At 41.0% G+C, this 22,216-nt stretch overlaps 1 protein-coding gene across 1 annotated transcript in view; it reads left to right on the forward strand.

The window, feature by feature from the left end:
* Nucleotides 1-22,216, forward strand: part of DNAH14 (dynein axonemal heavy chain 14) — a 332,088-nt gene that overhangs the window by 98,145 nt on the left and 211,727 nt on the right. Inside the window, exons 22-27 of the mRNA XM_045982293.1 lie at nucleotides 1,021-1,142; nucleotides 3,200-3,371; nucleotides 14,082-14,186; nucleotides 14,275-14,393; nucleotides 15,326-15,400; nucleotides 20,285-20,372. Coding sequence (XP_045838249.1) covers nucleotides 1,021-1,142; nucleotides 3,200-3,371; nucleotides 14,082-14,186; nucleotides 14,275-14,393; nucleotides 15,326-15,400; nucleotides 20,285-20,372 — 681 coding nt within the window. The remainder of the gene's footprint in view (nucleotides 1-1,020; nucleotides 1,143-3,199; nucleotides 3,372-14,081; nucleotides 14,187-14,274; nucleotides 14,394-15,325; nucleotides 15,401-20,284; nucleotides 20,373-22,216) is intronic.

The following is a 22,216-nucleotide window of genomic DNA, read 5'->3' on the forward strand; positions in this document are numbered from 1 at the left end:
AAACCTGTAAGTACTGATGTAAAACCTCTCTAAAACACAATTAGATTAAAAAAAGAAGTTGCTAAACACTGTGTACAGTATAGTTGCATTGATGTAAACGAGTAAAGATATTACATGTCCTTAAGTACAAAAATATTTAAAGAAAGGACTGAAAGAATATACATACCAAAAAAATATTTGTTGAATATAGAGCTACCCTGCGATCCAGCAATTGCACTACTGGGTATTTACCCAAAGATACAAATGTAGTGATCTGAAGGGGCACGTGCACCCCAATGTTTATAGCAGCAATGTCCACAATAGCCAAACTATGGAAAGAACCTAGATGTCCATCAACAGATGAATGGATAAAGAAAATGTGGTATATATACACAATGGAATACTATGCAGCCATCAAAAGAAATGAAATCTTGCCATTTACAACAATGTGGTTGGAACTAGAGGGTATTATACCAAATGAAATAAGAGAAAGACAATTACCATATGATTTTACTCATGTGGAATTTAAGAAATAAAACAGGATTATAGGGGAAGAGAGGAAAAAATAAAACAAGATGAAATCAGAGAGGGAGACAAGCTATAAGAGACTCTTAAGCATAGGAAACAAACTGAAGGTTGCTGGAGGGAAGGAGGCGGGGGATGGAGTAACAACTGGTGATGGACACCAAGGAGGGCATGTGATGTAATGAGCACTGGGTGTTACATAAGACTGATAAATCACCTATGAAACTAATAAAACATTTTATGTTAATTAATTGAATTTAAGTTTTAAAAAATAAAATAATGCACATGTTAAAAATATTTGTATGTTATATAATAAAATAGAAAATCGCATGAACAGAACATCTCAAATGTCTCCCAAAACTAAATATTATAATTAGATTTACATTTATTTATCTGACCCTCTATAATACAGTGTATGTCAGTGACTGATCATCAGTTCAGATGTCAGCTTTTTTACTAAAATATTTAGTATATTTTACTAAATGAATCTTTAGACTTCATGTGTTCATCTTTCAGGATCTTGTGGATGAGTGGGATCAGAACTTGACTCTCTTCTCTCACACTCTTGAGGAATGGATGAATTGTCAAAGAAATTGGCTTTATCTTGAACCAATCTTTCATTCTGTAGAAATACAAAGGTAAAAAAAAAAAGTCTTAAACAGGTTAAAAAAATGTATGGTGGGTATTTATTGCCTATAATCCCTGAGAAGTCTTTCTTCAATAGACACTCTAAAATAATCCACCTTTGGGCACAGGAGTATAATCTGAATTTTTTTTTTTCATGAAAGATTACAAGCATAATTTTTTTAAAAAGTCCTGTTTCTCAGTTATTGGTATAAAACTGTTAAGGACTGGGAAAGGAGTGCGAGGTCACTATAACCCCTAAACCACAATACTGCGTGTCTATTTAGTTCTAGAATATTAGTGTGGTTTTGATATAAATAATTGTGCTTTTAGTAACATTCATACAGGAATGGTAGTTTCTTACTTTGGACCATGTGAAAGAACAGAGGTACTAGATAGTTGGTGAAAAGTGTCCCTTTTCTTTTTATTCAGAGCATTCAATTCATTGGTCTCTCTTTAAAGTGGTCTTAAAAGTGTGTAAGTTGTGACACATGTGTTATCTGGACAGAATTTGAAGTGTTGACCGTATGTCACACGAACTAGTCTCGGAGCCGTTCTCATATAAGGTAGGAAGTCCTAGAGCGTGTATTTGTAAGGTGTATTTGAGCAGATAAGAGAAGACCTTGAATATAAGGTTAAGTGTTACGAATTTTATTTTAGGGGCAAAGGGGAGCTATGAGAGGCTCACAAAAGAACTGTTAAGATGCGAGCACAACATTGCAGGGTTCAGATTAGACTCCTGTGCCCAAAGTGGATTATTTTAGAGCATTTATTGAAGAAATGACTTTCACAGAGGTGAAACCACATACCTAAGGAACATATCCTTTGTGGTTATAACACATATATACTGCCTTAACTTAAACTTCAACATTACTCTTTCCTAAAGATTTCTTAATTGATGGAAAAATAAGACCTTTAGTTCCCAGTGTCACTAAGTTGTTCTTCACGGATTCATGAGAGAGAAAAGGGGATTCTTAATGAAGGGTTGCTGGAGCCCTGTACAAGAGTGCTAAGAAAAGAAGACACGAGGTTATAATGGACTTGCCTTTGACTAGTGGAGAACGATGGGGGGCCCTCCTACCAAGGGGGAGTGTAAAAAAGAGGAAGAGGAAGAGAGATTCATTAGCAAGGAGACTTGTTTAAAGAGAATATGTAAAAGAAGAGGATGCTGTCTGTTCCCCTCCCGCCATGCTCACTGTGAGGTCATACCAGAGCCTCCTGAGAGTGTTGGGAGGGTGCCCAACAGAGGGGAGGTTGAAGGCTCCTCCCTAGCAGGATTTTTACTGTGCTGAAGACATTTTAGGCCCATTGCCCAGAATGGGGACTGGGATAATGGCCGGCTGGGGGCAGAGGGGGAAGGTGGCTCATGGAAGAGCTTGACATGTATTGCCCTGGGGTTTGGGACATTAGAAACTAGGACTTGCCCCTTTGGCGAGCTCTGAAGCAGCTTTTGGTAGCAGAGCAGAGAAGTACAAGAGCACACAGGCAGACCACTGGTTCTCAACCACAGGTGCTGTTGCCCTCTAGGGGACATGAGGCAGTTCCCATGCCGAACATGGCTTCTTCAAGATCAGTACCCTCTTCTCAAGAAGCTCTGGGTATTAAGGAGGGCAGGTATTGCATGGAGCACTGGGTGTGGTGCAAAAACAATGAATTCTGTTACGCTGAAAATAAATAAATAAATAAATAAATAAATAAATAAATAAATAATAAAGAAGCTGTCTCCAGATCCCATTTCCTCTAGAATTTTAGTAACCTTTGTTTTATTACATTTCCTAGGACTCAGGTCTTTTTTACTTTACGTAGAACTTGTGTATACCTATTTTACACCTCTCATTAAGTATAGTCTTGTTAAATGATGGACGCACGTCTGATTTATCCTAGTATTGCCTACCATATACATAACCATACATAATAAACACTCTAAAATATCTTCAACTAATGATGAGCAAAAATAAAACATCACAACATTTTAAAAATTAAACAACAATCTGTGGAAATTGCACTTAGATTACAGATTTTAGTTATGGTACCTTCAAAAGATAAATTATCTCTAATTTTCTTTCTAAAGGCAGCTGCCAGCAGAAGCAAAACTCTTTTCTCATGTGATTTCCATGTGGAGAGAAATAATGTTAAAAATACAAAACAAACTGGATGCTTTGCGAATAACCACCTCTTCAGGTGTCCTTGAGATTCTGCAAAATTGCAATGCAAGTCTGGACTATATAATGAGAAGTCTGGAGGTAAAACCGTAACTGTCTTTAAAGTGGGGAATCATTTAATCTTCAAAAGGGAATGTAATGGACAACAGAAACACTTTAGTGCAGATTTTCTTTCCTCTGGCTGTCAACAGTATTTCCAACTCTTGCCAACTCTAGAGATAATGAAAATACTACCAAAACGGGAAAAAGAAAAAAAAAGTGTATGCACCAATCTAAATGGCCTTAGACAAAATACCAAATTTTTTAAGTGCCTGGGTTTCCTTGTCTTTAAACTGGGAATAATGGTAGTGCCTACCTGGGGGGGCTTTGTGCTAAAGAAGGTCATGCACTTAGAGCACTAGAACTGACACAATGGAAGTACTGAGTGAGAGCTCATTATTCGCATTAGCACTATGGTTGTTACAAAACTGACAAAATCGGCAGAAATTGAAATAGAATAGTTTGATGGTTTTATTTTCTTTTAAATCCGGTATGGTTAACATAAAGTGTTATGTTAGTTTCTGGGATACAATGTAATAATTCAACAGTTCTGTCATTATTCGGTGCTCATCAAGGCCCCTTCATCTATTTCCCCGTTCCCCACCACCCCCCATAACCTGCAGTGTGTTCTCTGTAGTTATGAGTCTGTTTTCTTGGTTTGTCTATTTTTTCCCCTTTGCTCATTTTTTTTTGTTTCTTAAATCATACATAAGAGTGAAATTATATGGTATTTGTCTTTCTCTGACTGACTGACTGACTGACTTCATTTGAGATTATACCCTCTAAATCCACCCATGTTGCTGCCAATGGCAAGATTTCATTTTTCGTTATGACTGAGTAGCATTCCATTGTATACACATACCACATCTTCTTTATCCATTCCGCATGTGAACACTTGGGTTGCTTCCATAATCTATTGCAAACAATACTTCAGTAAACATAGGGGTGCATATATCTTTTTGAATTAGTGTTTTTTGTTTTTTGGGTTTTTTTTTTTGGTAAATGCCCTGTAGTTGAATTACTGATCATATGGTAGTTCTTTCAGTTTTTCAGGGGCCCTCCATACTGTTGTCCACAGCGGCTTCACCAGTCTGCATTCCCACCAACAGTGCACAATGGTTCCTTCTTTCCCCACATCCTCACCAACACCTGTTGTTTCTTGTGTTAGATTTTAGCCATTCTGACAAGTGGGAGGTAGTATTTTGTGATTTTGATGTGCCTTTCCCTGAGGATGAGTGATGTTAGGCATCTTCTCGTGTATCTATTGACCATCTGCATATCTTCTTTGGAGAAATGTCTGTTCATGTCTCCTGCCCATTTTTTAATTTGATTATTTGAGGGTTGGTATTGAGATGTATAAATTCTTTATGTGTTTTGGATGCTAACCTTTATCAGATATAACATTTTCAAATATCTTCTCCTATTCAACAGGTTTTTGTTGGTTTTGTTGATGGTTTCCTTTGCTCTGCAGAAGCTTTTTATTTTTATGTAATCCCAGTTATTTATTTTTGCTTTTGTTTCCCCTGACTCAGGAGACATATCTAAAAAGAAGCTGGTATGGCTAATGTTGGAGACATTACTGCCTGTGCTGTCCTCTAGGATTTTTATGGGTTTAGGTTTCCACATCTAGGTCTTCAATCCATTTTGAGTTTATTTTTTATGTATGGTGTAAGAAAGTAGTTTCATTCTTTTGCATGTTGCTGTCCAGTTTTCCAAACACCATTTGTTAAAGCGACCGTCTTTTTCCCATTGCATATTCTTGCCTCATTTGCAAAGATTCATTCACCATATAACTGTGGGTTTATTTCTAGGCTCTATTCGGTTGTATTGATTTATGCTTCTTGTTTTCTAGAGAGAGTGAGCGTGAGTGGCAAGGGCAGGCAGAGGGAGAGTTAGAATCCCCAACAGGCTCCACACAACATGGGGCCTGACATAGGGCTCAGTTTCATGACCCTGAGATCATGAGCTGAGCCAAAATCAAGAGTTGGACTCCTATCTGAATGAGCCACCCAGGCACCCTCTATGTGTCTGTTTTTGTATCGGTGCCATATTGTTTTGATTACTACTGATACGTAATATATCTTGAAATCTCAGAATGTGATGCCTCCAGCTTTGTTCTTCTTCTCCAAGACTGCTTTGGCTTTTTGGGTTCTTTTGCAGTTCCATACAAATTTTAGGATTGTTTGTTCTCATTCTGTGAAAAATGCTGTTGGTATTTGATAGGGATTGCATTAATGTGTAGATTGCTTTGAGTAGTATAAATATTTTAACAGTATTTGTTCTTCCTATCCGTGAGCATGGACTATCTTTCCATTTGTTCGTGTCATCTTAAATTTCTTTCATCAGTGTTTTATAGTTTCTAGTCAGAGTACAGGTCTTTCAACTGCTTTGTTAAGTTTATTCCTAGATACTTTATTATTTTTGGTGCTTTTGTAAATGGGACTGTATTCTTTTTTTTTTTTTTTTTTTGAATTATCAATATTTCTTTTTTTTTTTATTTATTTTTATTTTTTTTATTTATTTATTTTTTTTCAGCGTAACAGTATTCATTCTTTTTGCACAACACCCAGTGCTCCATGCAAAACGTGCCCTCCCCATCACCCACCACCTGTTCCCCCAACCTCCCACCCCTGACCCTTCAAAACCCTCAGGTTGTTTTTCAGAGTCCATAGTCTCTTATGGTTCGCCTCCCCTCCCCAATGTCCATAGCCCCCTCCCCCTCTCCCAATCCCACCTCTCTTTCTGATCCTTCATTCTTAGTGTGTAGAAATACAATGGATTTCTGTATGTTGATTTTATATACTGTAACCATACTGAATTCATTTATCAGTTCTAGTAGCTTTTTATGTATAGTATCATGTTATTCTACAAATATCCTTACCAGTTTGGATACCTGATATTCCTTTTTTCTTGTCTGATTGCTGTGGCTAGGACTTCCCGTACTATGTTAAATAAAAGTGGTGAGAGTAGACATCCTGTCTTGTTTGACTGTAGAGGAAAAGTTCTCAGTTTTTCTGCATTTAGGGTGATATTAGCTGTGGGGTTTTCATATATGGCCTTTATTATGTTGAGGTATGCTCCTTCTAAACCTACTTTGTTAAGGGTCTTTATCAGGAATGGATGTTGTACTTTGTCAAATGATTTTTTGTGTGTTTCTTGATAGGACCTTATGGTTTTATCCTTTCTCTTATGAGGTGATGTATCATGTTGAGTGATTTGTAAATATTGAACCACAGATGCATCCTGGGAATAAATCCCACTTGACCATGGCAAATGATTTTTTTTTAATATATTGTTGGATTCAGTTTGCTAATACTTTGTTGAGGTTTTTTGCATCTATGTTCATCAGAGATATTGACCTACAATACTCTGCCTCTCTAGTATATATCTGTGGTTTTGGTATCAAGTTATGCTGCATAGCCTCATAGAATGAATTTAGAAATTTTTATTCCTCTTCAATTTTTTGGAATAGTTTGAAGAATATGTAATAACTCTTCTTTACATATTTGGTAGATTTTGCCTGTGAAGCCATCTGGTCATGGACTTTCAGTTTTGGGGAGTTTTTTGATTACTGATTCAATTTCATTGCTGATAGTCTGATCAAAGTTTCTATTTCTTCTTGATTCAGTTTTGGGAGGTTATAAGTTTCAAGGAATTTATATGTTTCTTCTAGATTGTCCCACTTGTTAAGCATGTAATTTTTCATAATATTCTCTTATCATCCTTTGTATTTCTGCAATGTCAGTTGTTATTTCTCCTCTTTCACCTCTGATTTTGTTTATTTGAGCCCCCCCTTTTTTATATGAATCTGGCTAAACGTTTATCAATTTTGTTGATCTTTTCAAAGAACCAGCTCCCAGTTTCCTTGATCTATACTATTGTGCGTTTTTTGTTTGTTTTTAGTTTCTGTTTTGTTTATTTCTGCTTTAACCTTTATTATTTCCTTCCTTTGAGTTTTGTTTGTTCTTCTTTTTCTAGTTCCTTTAGGTGTAAGGTTAAGTTGTTTGATATTTTTCTTTGTTGAGGTAGACCTGTATTGCTATAAACTTCCTCTTAGAACCACTTTTGCTTCATTGCAAAGTCTTTGAACCATTGTGCTTTCATTTTCATTTGTCTCCATGTATTTTTTTTATTTTGTGTTGATTTCTTGATTGTTCAGTAGCAGGTTATTTAACCTCCATGTTATCTGTGCTCTTTTCAGATTTTTTCATGTGGTTGATTTCTAGTTTTGTACCACTGTGGTCAGAAAAGATACATCATATGACTTTGATTTTGCTAATTTGTTGAAACTTATTTTGTGGCCTAACATGTGATCTATTCTAGAGAATATTCCATGTGCACTTGAAAAGAATGTGTATTCTGCTGTTTTAGGATGGAATGTTGCAAATGTATCTATTAGATCCATGTGGTCCAATATGTCATTCAAAGCCACTGTTTCAACTATCATATGATCTCCCGGATATGAGGAAGTGGAGATGCAACGTGGGGGGTTTGGGGGATAGGAAAAGAATAAATAAAACAAGATGGGATCAGGAGGGAGACAAACCATAAGTGACTCTTAATCTCACAAAACAAACTGAGGGTTGCTGGGGGGAGGGGGGGTCGGGAGAGGGGTGTGGGGTTATGGACATTGGGGAGGGTATGTGCTATGGTGAGTGCTGTGAAGTGTGTAAACCTGGCGATTCACAGACCTGTACCCCTGGGGATAAAAATACATTATATGTTTATAAAAAAATATAGAAAATTTTTTTAAAAAGCCACTGTTTCCTTATTGATTTTTCCGTTTGGATGATACATCCACTGATATAAGTGGGGAAATAAAGTCCTCTAGTATTATTGTATTACTATCAATTATTTCCTTTATGTTTTTATGAGCTATTTTATGTATTTGGGTGCTCCTATGTTGAATGCATAAATATTTACAATTATTATATCTTCTTGTAGGATTGTCCCCTTTATATAGTATCCTCCTTTGTCCCTTATTACTGTCTTTGTTTTAAAGTTTATTTCATCCAGTATAAGTATTTCTACCCCAGATTTCTTTTCACTTTCACTTGCATGAAATGTTTTTCTCTCTTTTCATGTTCTATCTGCAGATGTCTTTTGGTCTGAAATTAGTCTCTTGTAGACAGCATATTGATGGGTCTTGCTTTTTATCCATTTGATCCATAGTCAACCTGTGTCTTTTGATTGGAATGTTTAGTCCATTTACATTCAGAGTAATTTTTTTAAAGATTTTATTTATTTATTTAACAGAGATAGACACAGTGAGAAAGGGAACACAACCAGAGGGAGAGGGAGAGGGAGAATTAGGCTTCCAGCCAAGCAGGGAGCCCGATGTGAGGCTCCATCCCAGGACCCTGGGATCATGACCTGAGCCATAGGCAGACACTGAAGGACTAAGCCACCCATGCGCCCCAGAGTAATTATTGATAAGTATGTACTTACTGCCATTTTGTTGCTCATTTTATGGTTGTTTTTGTAGTTCTCTGTTCTTTCTCTTCTCTCTTCTCTCAGTTTGCTGGCATTCATTAGTGATATACTTGGATTCTTTTCTGTTTATTTTTCACATATGTATTACCAGGTTTGGATTTGTGGTTGCCATTGGGTTTGTATATAATGTCTTGTGCACATAGCAGTCTATATCAAGTTGATGGTTGCTTAAGTTTGAACTCATTCTAAAAGCACTAAATTTTTACTCCTCCCCATGTCTTAAGTATATGGTGTCATACTTTACATCCTTTTAAGTTGTGAGTCCCTTGACTGATTTTTATATATATAAGTATATATAATACTTACTTTTAATGCTTTTGAGGTCCCTACTTTTCTTATCCCTACTTATTATGGTCTTTTCTTTCCATTCAAAGAGTCCCTAAATAAAACAAGATGAAATCAGAGAGGGAGACAAACCATAAGTGACTCTTAAGCATAGGAAACATTGTGAGGGTTGCTGGAGGGAGGAGTAGAGGGATAGGGTAACTGGATGATGGAAATTAAAGAGGGCATGTGATATAATGAGACTGTTGAATCACTAACCTCTACCTCTGAAGCCAGTAATATATGTTAATTGAATTTAAATGAAAATAAATTTTTTAAAAGAACGAAGAAAACAAAGAGTCCCCTTTAATATTTCATGGAGGGTCCTGAGCTCCTTTAACTTTTGTTTGTCTGAGAAACTCTTTATCTTTATTTTAGCTTCTTCTGTTCTGAATGAGAGCCTTGCTGAATAGACTATTCTTGGCTGCAGGTTTCTCCTTTCAGCACTTTTAATATATCATGCTGCTCCCTTCTGGTGTGCAAAGTTTCTGCTGAAAAATCAGCTGATGCTTTATGAGGTTTCCCATATATATATATATATTTACTTTTGTTGCATCTAAAATTCTCTCTTGATTCTGTTTTTTGCCATTTTCATTATGTGTTTTGGTATAGATCTCCTTGGGTTGATTTTGTTGGGGGCTCTCTATGCCTCCTGGATCTGGATTTCTGTTTCCTTCCCCAGATTCAGGAAGTTCTCCACTATCATTTCTTCGATAAATATTCTGCCTCCTTTTTCTCTCTCTTCTCCTTCTGGGACCCCTATAAAGTGAGAGTTATTATGCTCGACAGTGTTCCTGGGTTCTCTTAACCTGTTCTCATTTTTTATATTTTTTCTTTCTCAGGCCCCACTTGATTGCTTTTGATTAAGTGCCTTCCAGGTCACTGATCTGTTCTTCTGCTTCCTCTAATCTATTTATACCCTCTGGTGTACTTTTAATTTCAGTTATTGAGTTCTTCATCTCTGATTGGTTCTTTTTTATATTTTCTATCTTTGTTGAGGGTCTCACTGAGATCTCCTCTTTTCTCGAGTCCAGTGAATATCTTTATGATGGTTTCTTTTATTCTCTATCAGGCATGTTACTCATCTCCATTTTGCTTAGGCCTATTGCTGTGATTTTGTTCCACTCTTTCATTTGGGGCATATTCCTCTGTCTCCTCTTTCTGACTCTGGGTCTATTTCTCTCCCACACTTGATGGTAGTGGCTTTATGAAGAAGAGGGCCTGGAGGGCCCTGCTGTGCAGTGTCCCCTGGCCCCCAGAGCCTGGTACTTCAAGGCGTCCGGCCTGTGTGTTGTATGTACCTTCCTGTTGTGGCAGAGCTGTGTTTGCCTTCAGTCCTGCCTGTGGTGGCTCTCTGCCTGTTTTGGGCAGAGTCTGGTCCCTGTGGCATTAGTGGGCCAGTCAAGGGCTGCCCTGGGCTTGAGTTGAGTCAGACCAGGTGTTTACCAGAGATGAAGCAGCCCCAAACTGTTTCATCAACAAGGGGACAACCTGCGTTGTCCCCTGAGCTTTTGGTGGTGGGCGGGGCCTGCAGTCAGACCAGCTGCCCATCCCCAGCCCACTGCTGGGGTCACAGACTGGCCTATGGTTCTCCTCTGCTCTCCCTGTAGAGGGGCTGGCCCCCGTCTGGGCTGCTTGCACACTCCCCAGGTGTGGGGCTGGCCCTGTCTGGGTTGCTTGCATCCTGGCAGGCTTGTGGTAGCACTCTGGATGCATTCCTGCCAAGGGCCTGTCAGAGAGGGGTGGATCCACAACATGCGTGTGGGCAGGGGTGTGGCGCTTGTAAGGTCTGTGCGCATCTGCTCTGAGAGGGGACCTGGAGCTGAGGTCTGGCTGGAGGGGTTGTGTTCACACCAGAATGAGGGGGTTGCTGTTGGCAAGTTTGTTCCAGCCTTATCAGAGTGTCTAGGCTAGGGGAGGGAAACCACACCATTAGCTCCTTCGTTCCTAGAGAAGTCTCTCACTGATCTCTGTCCCTCTGGGAAAGGCTCTGAGGAGAGTAAATTATTCCTTCCTGTATGCCCCAGGCATTTTTCAAACTGCAACTACTGTACTGTATTTCTGCGGGTTTCTTCTCTTTAACAGTCAGACTCCATTTCCTCTCTCCCTCCCAGCTCTCCCAGAGCTGAGTCACTGATGTTTAAAATTCCAGGTTTTAAGTCCTGTTGGTTGTAAGAACTTGTAAAATTTGACCCGTCTCATTTTTGAAGCTAAATGTCAGGAGGATTCATCTTCCCCATGCTGGCCCCTGTGAGAGGGTCTCTTTCTCTGCCCCCCCAACCCCCCACCCCAGTCAGTGTTCGTGGGTCTCTCTCTTCTGCCCACAGACCCACAAGTCCTTTTAGTTCCCTGCCCCCTCTCTGTCCCGCCTCTCACCTTCAGTGTGGTGTCTTCTCTTCTCTGCCTTCAGTTGTGGGGTTTGTTCTTCAGGTCATTTTCCGAGTCATTTATGCTATTGTGGGTGTGATCTAGGTTTATGTGGGGGGACGAAGTGAGCTCAGGGTCCTCCTACTCCACCATTGTCCCCAGAGGTCCTTGTTTGGTGATTTTATAAATTAAGTTATTGATTCCATATATTTAAACATTGCCAAAACATTAAATTGTCAGCTAGATGTACATATTTTTAAATACTGTGTTTTAATATCTGAAATTTGTGGTGAACATATTCACTTCACTTCATAAACCATTAAGATCTCTTTCCAGGTTTTCGTATCTTTTCTTTGTTAAACACAAGTCCCAGCGGTTGTGATGAGCCCTCCAGAATAGGCATATGTGGTAGTTACAGCCTAGAGGAAGTTGTCTGCCCAGGAAGCCCCTCTGCTATATGAATCCATGATCTCATTAGTAACAGCAAGTTTACTGAGTAAGGATTGCGATAAACCCTCTGATTAATTCTTGCGTATCTTTGCATTATTACTAAGCATCATTACCAACCAGTAATTTTCCATTTATTCCTGTACTGAGCACCTGCTTTACATGCTGGGACTCCCTAGTTAGTTCCCTTCTATCACAGAACTCAAGGTCTGTCATAGGAACCGAGGTAGAGAGATGCCAGCATGTGATATATGCTGTGATAGTTTGGATGGTTCAGTGACGTGAAAGAGGCGAGATTAACCCAGCCTGGGAGAAGTGATCATTCAGCTGGGTTTTGGAAGAATGTCTGAGTTGGGCAGTTAGAAGGGTCGTGGTGTGTGGGTGGTTGTGGATAGGAAAAGCGTCCTAAGCAAGGGGGAAGTACAGATCTGGAGCCATGAGCAAGCATGGCATGTTCTGGAGTAGTAAACCAGATGGTACCAGTGGAACCTAGTTTGCAAATGGGAAAGTGGGGAAAGGTTAGAGTCCCCAGGAGGCAGGGGCAGATGACAGAGGGCCTAGAATATCACAGTGAAGGATCTTGAACAGGAGAGTGACATTATTTGATTTAGAAATGTCTCCCTAGGGGCACCTGGGTGGCTCAGTGGGTTAAGCCTCTGCCTTCGGCTCAGGTCATGATCTCAGGGTCCTGGGATCGAGCCCCGCATCGGGCTCTCTGCTCAGCGGGGAGCCTGCTTCTCCCTCTCTCTCTCTACCTGCCTCTCTGCCTACTTGTGATCTCTCTCTGTCAAATAAATAAATAAAATCTTAAAAAAAAAAAAAAAGAAATGTCTCCCTAGAAGGGAGCATGGAGTTATGTGTAGATGGGGGTGCAGTGAGAATAGAGAAAATGAAACCAGTTACAGGACTAGAAATCCTGGGGGACTAATGTAAGATAGTGGTGAGGATGAAAGATGACACATGGAGGAGAGAGGAAGGAGATCCAGGCTTGTGTCGAGATTTCTGGCCCGGCCACCCACGTGGAAGGGGTGCACGCTGCAGAGAGAGGAAGTAGGAAGGAGAAGCTTGTGTAGAAACAAGTACGTGTTGTACTTGAAAATCTCTTCAGTCAGCATTTGGGTGTACAGCTCTGGGGCAAAGGGAGGACAGGAGCTGCAGAGCCAGCAGCCCAGGATGGGCAGAACGGGTGGAACAGAGATGTGGTGTGCACCATGTCAGCGCTAAGATGTGGGGACCACGAGGGAGCCTGAAAGCAAATGGTACGAAGTGGCTGAGGGATGGAGAAAAATAGGAGCATGACATCTCAGGCAGGATGAGGGACAGAGCCAGCCATCAGATGCAAGATGGCAAGATGTCACGTGGCATGAAGACTGAGCAGCTCTTGGTCCATCCTTGGCAGTGGGGCCGCATGGCAGGGCACAGGGGTGGCTGAGAGATGCATAAGCTAAGGCCCCAAGTTTATAGGCCATCTCTTCAACCACTGTGACCATGGAGGGGAGACGGGCTAGTAGGCAGTAGCTAGAGGAAAACCAAGTGTGAGAGGGGGCTGCTTGCATTTATTTTTAATGAGAGAGAGGCAAAAGGGAAGCCTGTTGCAAAGGAGAGCTTGCAAGTGTAGGAGAGTGATCAGGGACACAGGATGGCTTGCCTGGGCTGTGGAAACAGGTGTCTCCCCTGGAGAAGGGGGAGTGGAGTGAAGACCCATGTGAGTGCACCAAGCAGTGGCGGGCAGGGCTGGGGCTGGTGGGACTGTGTACATGGCGGGTTGTGAGGTGACCACAGACTCCCCGAGGACTGGGAAACCAGCAGAAAGGCGGGCGTGTGGGAAGGCAATGCCGGTGATCCCACTGATCCCACGTACAGCGGGGCGTATGTGTGCGTGTGTGTTCATGGGTGGGGTTTTTTGGGTTATACTTTCACTTGTTTTAGTTTTGCTTTATTAAAAATTAATTTAGCAATTTAAGAATTTATTAAGCACGGGCTCTTATTTCTACTAGTGCTGCTATGTGTACTGCAATTTAAGTATCATGTTTTTTGTGTGCAAATGAAGGCCCTGATGAGGCTGTGATAATCATGAGTAAACATACATTATGAACTGCAATTTCTTTTGATTCTGGACAGGACTACCTTGAAATCAAAAGAAGGATTTTCCCAAGATTTTACTTTCTTAGCAACGCTGAACTCCTTGATATTCTAGCTGATAGCAGAAATCCTGAGTCTGTACAGGTAATATTATTATTCTCTGCTCAGTGATACTCTTTCCCACCCAGGTCAGAATTTTATAGTGTTATTGACATTTGTTTCTGACCCACAGCCTCATCTTGTGAAGTGTTTTGAAAATATAAAACAATTACTGATATGGAAACAAGAAATCGGCCCTCCTGCTGTGATAATGCTCATATCTGCTGAAGGGGAATCTCTTCTGCTGCCCAAGTATGACACATGTGTTCTAAACTAAGCATTCAGACTCTATACAACATCGCTGTTTAAAACCTCGGCTTGGAAATGTCGGATATTTCATAGAAGTTTGCTAAGCAAACTGTTTCTTCAGAGATAATGTACCTATGCAGAATTTTATTTTTTCATGTCTCTATTTCTTGGCATCATCCTGAATGCCAACACGGGGTTTTATTATAGAAACTTAGGAAGGAAATTTACTATTTGCTTGTCGTTGTTAATGCTGCACCCCTGGCTGTGGACGGCTCCAGGCCGGGCTCGTGCGTCTGCTGGGTCCTGCCACCACACAGGTCCAGTTTGCCAGCCAGCCTTTGGCACGTGGCTCCTGATGGGATTGGATTAAAAAAATGCTGCGTCCCAGTGTTCCCATCCACTGGAGTCCCTAACTCAACCCCGACCTCAGTTGGCTGTTTAAAAGACCCAGTAAAGGGGCGCCTGGGTGGCTCAGTGGGTTAAGCTTCTGCCTTCAGCTCAGGTCATGGTCTCAGTGTCCTGGGATCGAGCCCCACATCGGGCTCTCTGCTTTGAGGGGAGCCTGCTTCCCTCTCTCTCTCTGCCTGCCTCTCTGCCTACTTGTGATCTCTGTCAAATAAACAAATAAAATATTTTTTTAAAAAAAGACCCAGTAAGGAATACAAGAAAGCTTTGTGATACAACTTACCCAGTTTGCTCATGTTTTACTGGACCCTCTTTACTTTGTAAGTCCATGATTTCAATGTCAGAATTCCCTAAAGTTAGGTGATACGTTGTGTGCATAGCTTTCCAAATTGAGATCTAGAAAAAAACAAAAATTAGAGAATTGTGGTTCTTTGGCATATGAATGTTACAAGTGTAAAAAAGTTAGTCTACAGCCTTATCAAGAAACATAGATAAAAACTGTTTGCAAATTATTTTTGAAAACATTGTAGGAAAATTCGTGTAAGAAGTGCTGTGGAACAGTGGCTGGTGAATGTAGAGAAAAGCATGTTTGATGTCCTGAAAAAGTGAGTACAATTTTTAATCCTAAAATCACATTATGTATATATACTTAAACTTGTTCAATTATCCACGAATCCAAGTGGGAAGTATCTGCAGAAATGTATGGAGTAAAGTCTGTTATGAAATGGGCTTTGATAGAACATGACAGCACGTGGCTGAATGGAAAATGGGCATTTTTGCAGTTGGAGAATGTGATCAGGGACTGCATTCAGGCAGGTTAGGGTTAGGATCAGGAGCTGAATGCATGGTGGGATGTTGCGGCCTAATTCCGAAGGACCCAGTGCCCATCAGGCTCAGGCTGCCGCCCATCCCCCTTCCGCTTCCTTGCATTGCTTGCTGGGTCCAGGCTCTGTAGTGGTCTCCTTTTTATCTTCCAGTCTGTTTAGAGTGAGAAAAGAGCCTCAGAACATGAACTTTTCAATAACTTTGACTGGAGCTGTCTTGTACATTTCTAGTTATTTGTGGCTGGTTATAGAGGGGCTGTCTATTGGTCTTGGGGTTTTTTTTTTTTTTTTTTTTTTTTTTTTTCCTCATTTTATTTATTTTTTCAGCGTAACAGTATTCATTCTTTTTGCACAACACCCAGTGCTCCATGCAAAACGTGCCCTCTCCATTACCCACCACCTGTTCCCCCAACCTCCCACCCCTGACCCTTCGAAACCCTCAGGTTGCCCCAACCTCCCACCCCTGACCCTTCAAAACCCTCAGGTTGTTTTTCAGAGTCCATAGTCTCTTATGGTTCGCTTCCCCTCCCCAATGTCCATAGCCTTGGGGTTTTAAGATCTATATTTATAAACATGATCTTGAATGCCAACACAAGGCTTCTGGAGCAGAGCAGATTATTACTTACTTACATAAATAACTACAGTGGCTTTCCTTGGCTCCATGTCTTACCTGGAGTGATGTGATGACAGCCAGCTGTCTCGTGTTTGAGGGCAAGGAACCCCGAAAAATGCATCCGGGCACTTGAGAGACAAACCGATATTCACTCGTTGTGCTGGAACTTTTGTCAGACAGTCTTACCATTTGTTATTAATGACAGTTGTTTCTCTTTCTTTGCAGTTTTCTTTAAAAAATCTCTTCCTTGTTGTTTAGGATGACAAATGATGTGCAGTGTTGAAAAGTACAGTTGACAGCATCCTTCTTTGTTTCCTAATTTTACTGGGAACGTTTCTAACGTTTGTCTTCTGTTTGTGATGCTTGGACTTCTGGATTATACCCCTCATCAAAGTAGAGTTTTATTCTGTTCCTTGTTTGCAAAGTTTTTAATAATTAAAAGACATCTAATTCATTCAAAGTTTTTTTTAATGAATCAATCAAGAACCCCAGATACTCTTGTGCCTTTAATTTGTGGTTGTTATGACTTACAATAACTGATTTCCTTGTGTTGAACTCCACTTGATTTTCCTGTTCATTTTTCAGTCCACTTACTTTATTTTCTGGAAAACTGTATTAAACATGTTCTCCTTTTCTGTGGATTTGTCCTTATCCTTGTTTTATTTCTAGCATTTATTTCCAATAAATAACTGTGTCACCAGCCCTGTTGACTCCCTTAAGCTTGCTCCCGTGTCTGCAAAGAGACCCTCCATTGAACTCTCGAGCCACCCTTCACCTCAGTGTGTCCTGTTGCTTCACTGCTCCCCATACCGTTGTATGTCTTCTAACCACCAGGCTATAGGTCCGGGCGGGGAGGGGGTTGTCATTTATTGTTATATTGAGTTTCTTCACATCTTTTGGGGCAGCCATGCCAAAGTCATAAACATTTCCTTTTTCCTAGTGAATACTCTTTAAAATGTTAATGTACAAAGTGAAACATACTTCTATCAAAGCCTATAGTAAGGGGCGCCTGGGTGGCTCAGTGGGTTAAGCCTCTGCCTTCAGCTCAGGTGATGATCTCAGGGTCCTGGGATCGAGCCCCACATCGGGCTCTCTGCTCAGCAGGGAGCCTGCTTCCCCCTCTCTCTCTGCCTGCCTCTCTGCCTACTTGTGATCTCTCTCTCTCTCTCTCTGTCAAATAAATAAATTAAAAAAAAAAAAAGCCTATAGTAAATAGCTCCGATTTGTCTGCAATGAGCTTGGATCACTTCATAAAACCCTTCCATCACCACCTCTGTATTATAGTCACGCAGGATCTTATTCCAAATGGGGTTAGTTCTCTGTTTATGGATCAGTAATTCTCTAGTCTTAGTAAGGTTCTTGGTTTGGTTTGTTTTTGTTCATTACTGATTCATAGGTCTCACATTTTAGAGTTTGTTTTCCTTCTGCTATATATATTTCCAAGTAATTTTTTCCAGAAGGCATCTGTGAGTGGCAAATATTTTTATTTTTGCCCTCTTACTTGCAGGCTAGTTTGAATGGAATTAATTTTAAGTTCAAATCCAATTTCTTGAAGGCTAGCTCCCCCAAATGTCACCCAAACGACATGTTGCTAAGACAGAGCTGAGTGTATGGGGTAAAGCAGGAGCCCTGCTGGGACCCCAGAGTGCTCAGGCAAGGAAGGGTTAAACTGGAATGTGTTTCGAGCTGTGGCAGTCTGGTTTCAGGTGGGCCTTGCAGTGTGGGGCTTGATTACAGCTGAGTAGAGATCGGGGACAGCTGTTTGGGATTGGAGGACACAGCAGAGCTGGGGTTGCCCTTTGATGCTGGGTTTTGGAAAAAGCTTCGTTTTTGTTTTCACACAGGACGGAATGGTGAGGTATTACCTTCACAACACATCAGCCTGGCAAAACAGTGTCTTCTATTTGGAAGCCTTTTCTTAGCTTTTGAGTACATACTTGCACTATTCCCTTTGGGGAGATGCTTTCGCTTTCATCAAATACTGCTGGATCTGGTGGTGTTTGATCTCAGCAGAATGTGTTCGTGTTCCTGTATCATGCCGCCTGCGGGCCGAGTGATTGCCAGATACCAGCAGCTTGTGAGATGCCCCTGACCCCAGAGAGCTTCAACCCGGTGTTGGAACTGGGAAGGGAGCTATCTGTGGCTGCATGAGCTTTGCTAACCCTGCTTCCCCAGGTTGGTGTTTGCACTGGTTGTCGCTCACATTCAGATGAGCAAGTCCCTCTCCCTCTCTCTCTCCCAGCGGGTTCTTGTGTTTAATCGCAACAGGCGACCTGCACAGCCACCAGGGACAGGACGGTGCACAGGCCCAGTCTGGGAGTGGCGGATCTTCCCGGGTATGGACATTCCTTTCCACTTCTCCTGGATGCTGCAAACTGCCTTTGTCCCATCCCCAGCACGTGGGTTCCAGCGCTGTTTCAGATACACCGCTCTTGTGAGAAAATGCCAGTGTCGATGAACTTCGGTTCCTTTCTTCCCCTCTCTCCACTTTCCTCTCTTCCTCTGTCTTTCCCGCCATGTATTAGGATGTGTGATGTGATTGCAGGCCCTCCTCTGCTTCTCCCTCCAGCCCCAGTGGCCCTCTGAGATTTCCATTCACAGCGGTCACCGGCAGCTGCAGATGGGGCAGGGGCTGTGGGGACAGGCAGAGGGCACTGCCCTGCCTACTTAGGAAGCTCTCTCCTCATCATCCCGAAGAGCCACCCCTGCCTCCCTCTTGTGGTTGTCAAACTTGGCAGGAGTGTTCTTTGGCGGGTCTGCTCTTCTTTCTAGAATTCAATCCCAATTTGCTTGCCATCTGATAGAGACTTTTCAAGTTGTAGACGCCCTGGAGCACACTTTCTTGTGTTCCAGTGTTTTCTGTGTGTGTGTGTGTAGAATATAATTGACATATATATCATTATATAGTATTCATATATTATCTATCATTTGGAGGAGTATGGTTCACGATGAAGACAGTTTTATTAAGTCAGAAATCTTGATTCACTCTCTCCCAAGAGACTATAAAAAATCAGAATAAATATTTCCAAAACCCTGGAGGAAATAAAATAAAGAAAATACAGTGTCTGTGCTCTGTGTGTGTATGTAAATATAAACACAGGGCTAAGTGTCAAGATAGAAGTAAGATCTTAATTAAAAGATTTTGTCAAAAGAGAAATGGAACTACATGTTATTTGAGAGATAAAACAAAGACATAAAATAAAAGGTAATTTTAATTGATGAAACCTGAATTTGCCACTGATATTGTTTTGAAACTTACAGAAAGTCGTTATAAACCTATTTCTCCACAGTGGCAGTGAGAAGAAAATAATAAAAAGATTATTAAAAACCATTTGTAATTACAGCAAAAATTAGAAGAATCAATATTTATTTTAAAAGCAAACTAAATTCTAAATTAAGGTGATAAATAAAGAAAAGAAGCCATCAAAGTAGAAGAAAATGAGTGAAGTTTGGTGTCAAGAATTTCTGACACATGGCATCAGTGATGAAATGTGAAGATGATTGATCAAATCGATATATAGAAACTGTATAGAAACTATATAGACTATATAGAAGCTAAAAACTTCTGAACAAAAAAAAACCCAGTGTAACAATATGCAGACATATACTGTTGACACATATTAACTTGATCTTAAATAAAAACATCTGCATTTTTTTCATGCATCTTATTTTTTTCCCTATGATTAATTTTTAAAGCTAAATATGGGGCTTTACTGCTAAAATTCATTTGATGGTTTCAAATTATTTTAAATACTGATTTTTGTCGTTGATAGTATTAGAAATTCAAAGCTAATGTGTGTCGTCTCCCCATTCTAGTTGTACCACCCAGAAACTCAGTGGTCGCATTGGGGAAGTGCTGGTGACATTAAAGGAAATTTGCGTGGATCAGTAAGGCTCTAGTAACTCTGACATCTGGTGCCATACGTATACCTAAGTGAGAATTAAAAACCAGAGATCCCAATGGAAAATCCCCCCGTGGCCTCATCATGCTTGATCACTGAATGGCCACTGTGACTACACGTAATAACAGAAGTAAAATGTTTTGTTTGTAGGTTTCTAAGTCAAGGGGTCGAGGACTGGAACCATCAGACTTTTTCCACATGGGTGGTGTCTCATCCAGGACAAGTGGTCCTCACGGTGGTGAGTTAGTTTGTGGCTCTACTGCCCAGAAAGCAAAGATTTAGAAAGAAACCATTATGAAGGGTACTTATATGTGTCATTTACTTTGAAATGCACCAAAAAATGAGATGGATAGATGGATAGAAAACTGGATAGATAAGCGAGAAAGTAAATTTAGCAAAGAATTGCTTAGAATATAGGTGATGGGAATCTGGGTATTTGTTTTATAATTCAGCTTTTTTATGGTTTGTTTTAAAATTGTTTCATAATAAAATGTTGAATGAAAATAAATCACAACTTATTTTCTCAGGGATATCCCTCTATTATCTCAGGGATATCCCGCACTGTATTTGGTTTCTACTGCTGTCATTAAAACGTTGCCTCAAACTTGGTTGCTTAAATAGCAGATGTATATTAGCTTGCAGTTGTGTCTGCTGAAGGCCTCATGGTGTCACTGGCAAAAATCAAGGTGTCGGCAGGGCTGCATTCCTTCCTGAAGGCTTAGGGGAGAGTCCCTTCCTTTCTCTTTCCCAGCTTCTAGAGGCCCCTGGCATTCCTTTATTTTCAAAGCCAGCCCTTGTTTGCATCTGTCTGCTCTTCTTCAGTCAGACCTCCCTCTGCTCACATGGCAAAAAATGCTCTCCAAGTTTAAGGGTACATATGGTCATATTGGCCCCACTCAGATAATCCAGAATACTCTCTCCACCTGCAGGTCTCGATTTAATTACATTTGCAAAGTGCCGTTTACCCTGTCAGGTGACAGTCACAGGCTCTGGGCATTAGCACAGGGATATCTTTGCAGGGAGCCTTCATTTGCTAATTGTTGCTGTTCTGGACCTCAAAGGAGAAAGAGAAATGAGGTATGCATGATAGCAAGGAAGCCAAAACATGTGTTTCTTTTGAGAAGAACAACTCGGGAAGTAGTTGTTCAAGACAGGACAGTAGGGAATTTCCCCTGTGGACCATGTATAATGATAGAAGGACAAGGAAAGACCCCAGAGGACAGCCTCATGTAAGAAGCAGATGAAGGAAGGGGCTCCATGAAGAAGAATGCCAGAGGCGTCATGGAAGCCAAGGGAGCAGAGAGGGAACTGGACTGACTTTTCTCTGGAGACAGTGAGCGGTCGTCGTTTTAAAATGCTCTAGAGAGGTCTGCAAACTCCAGTAACGTCTGTTGGTGATGAGAGTCCCCACGCACCTTGGGGACAGTGGTTCTGCACTGATGGGGGGAGAAGCTCTGGTCCCCTGAGGTACCCTCCTCAAGTGTTTGTAAAGCAGATTTGTCTTCATTAAATTCTCTATTAAACTTAAAGATAACATCACATCTTTTCACTGTGCCTTGCCCCACCAAAACTGTTACGTCTCTGAGAACCTAGGGTTATGGACACAAATAACGATGTCCAATCTCCTCAGTTCCCTTCATCGTGCTCTTGACTGAATATCGATAAAGTACTTGAAGATCCTGCACTGCAAGGACTTGTATAAGCTGTGGTCTACAAAGGCAGTGACATGATGATGAATCAGCCTAGACATTCCTGTGGTTGGCCCAGCGTCCAGATCATCAGATCTGCTCTGTGAAGAGAAGATCATCCCAGGTCCCCAGTCCTCCAAACATGCTGAACAATAAGAAGCGGTTCTTTATGGGCTTGAACTGGAATCATTGAACAGACTGCCAGTTTCTTCCCTGTCTGCCCAGGCTGCTGCTAATTTCCCATCCCAGTGTACCGCTGACAACGTCCCTTTCTCCTGCGCTTCTGCATGTGGAACGGGACCGGGAGCCTTCTCCCAGCAGGTGGCTGTGGGGAGTAGAGATGATAACAGGCCTGCATGTTCCAGCCACTGAGAATTTCAGCGTGGGTTTATCT

This window comes from Meles meles, chromosome 17, assembly GCF_922984935.1.
Source record: "Meles meles chromosome 17, mMelMel3.1 paternal haplotype, whole genome shotgun sequence".
NCBI classification, from domain to species: Eukaryota; Metazoa; Chordata; class Mammalia; order Carnivora; family Mustelidae; genus Meles; species Meles meles.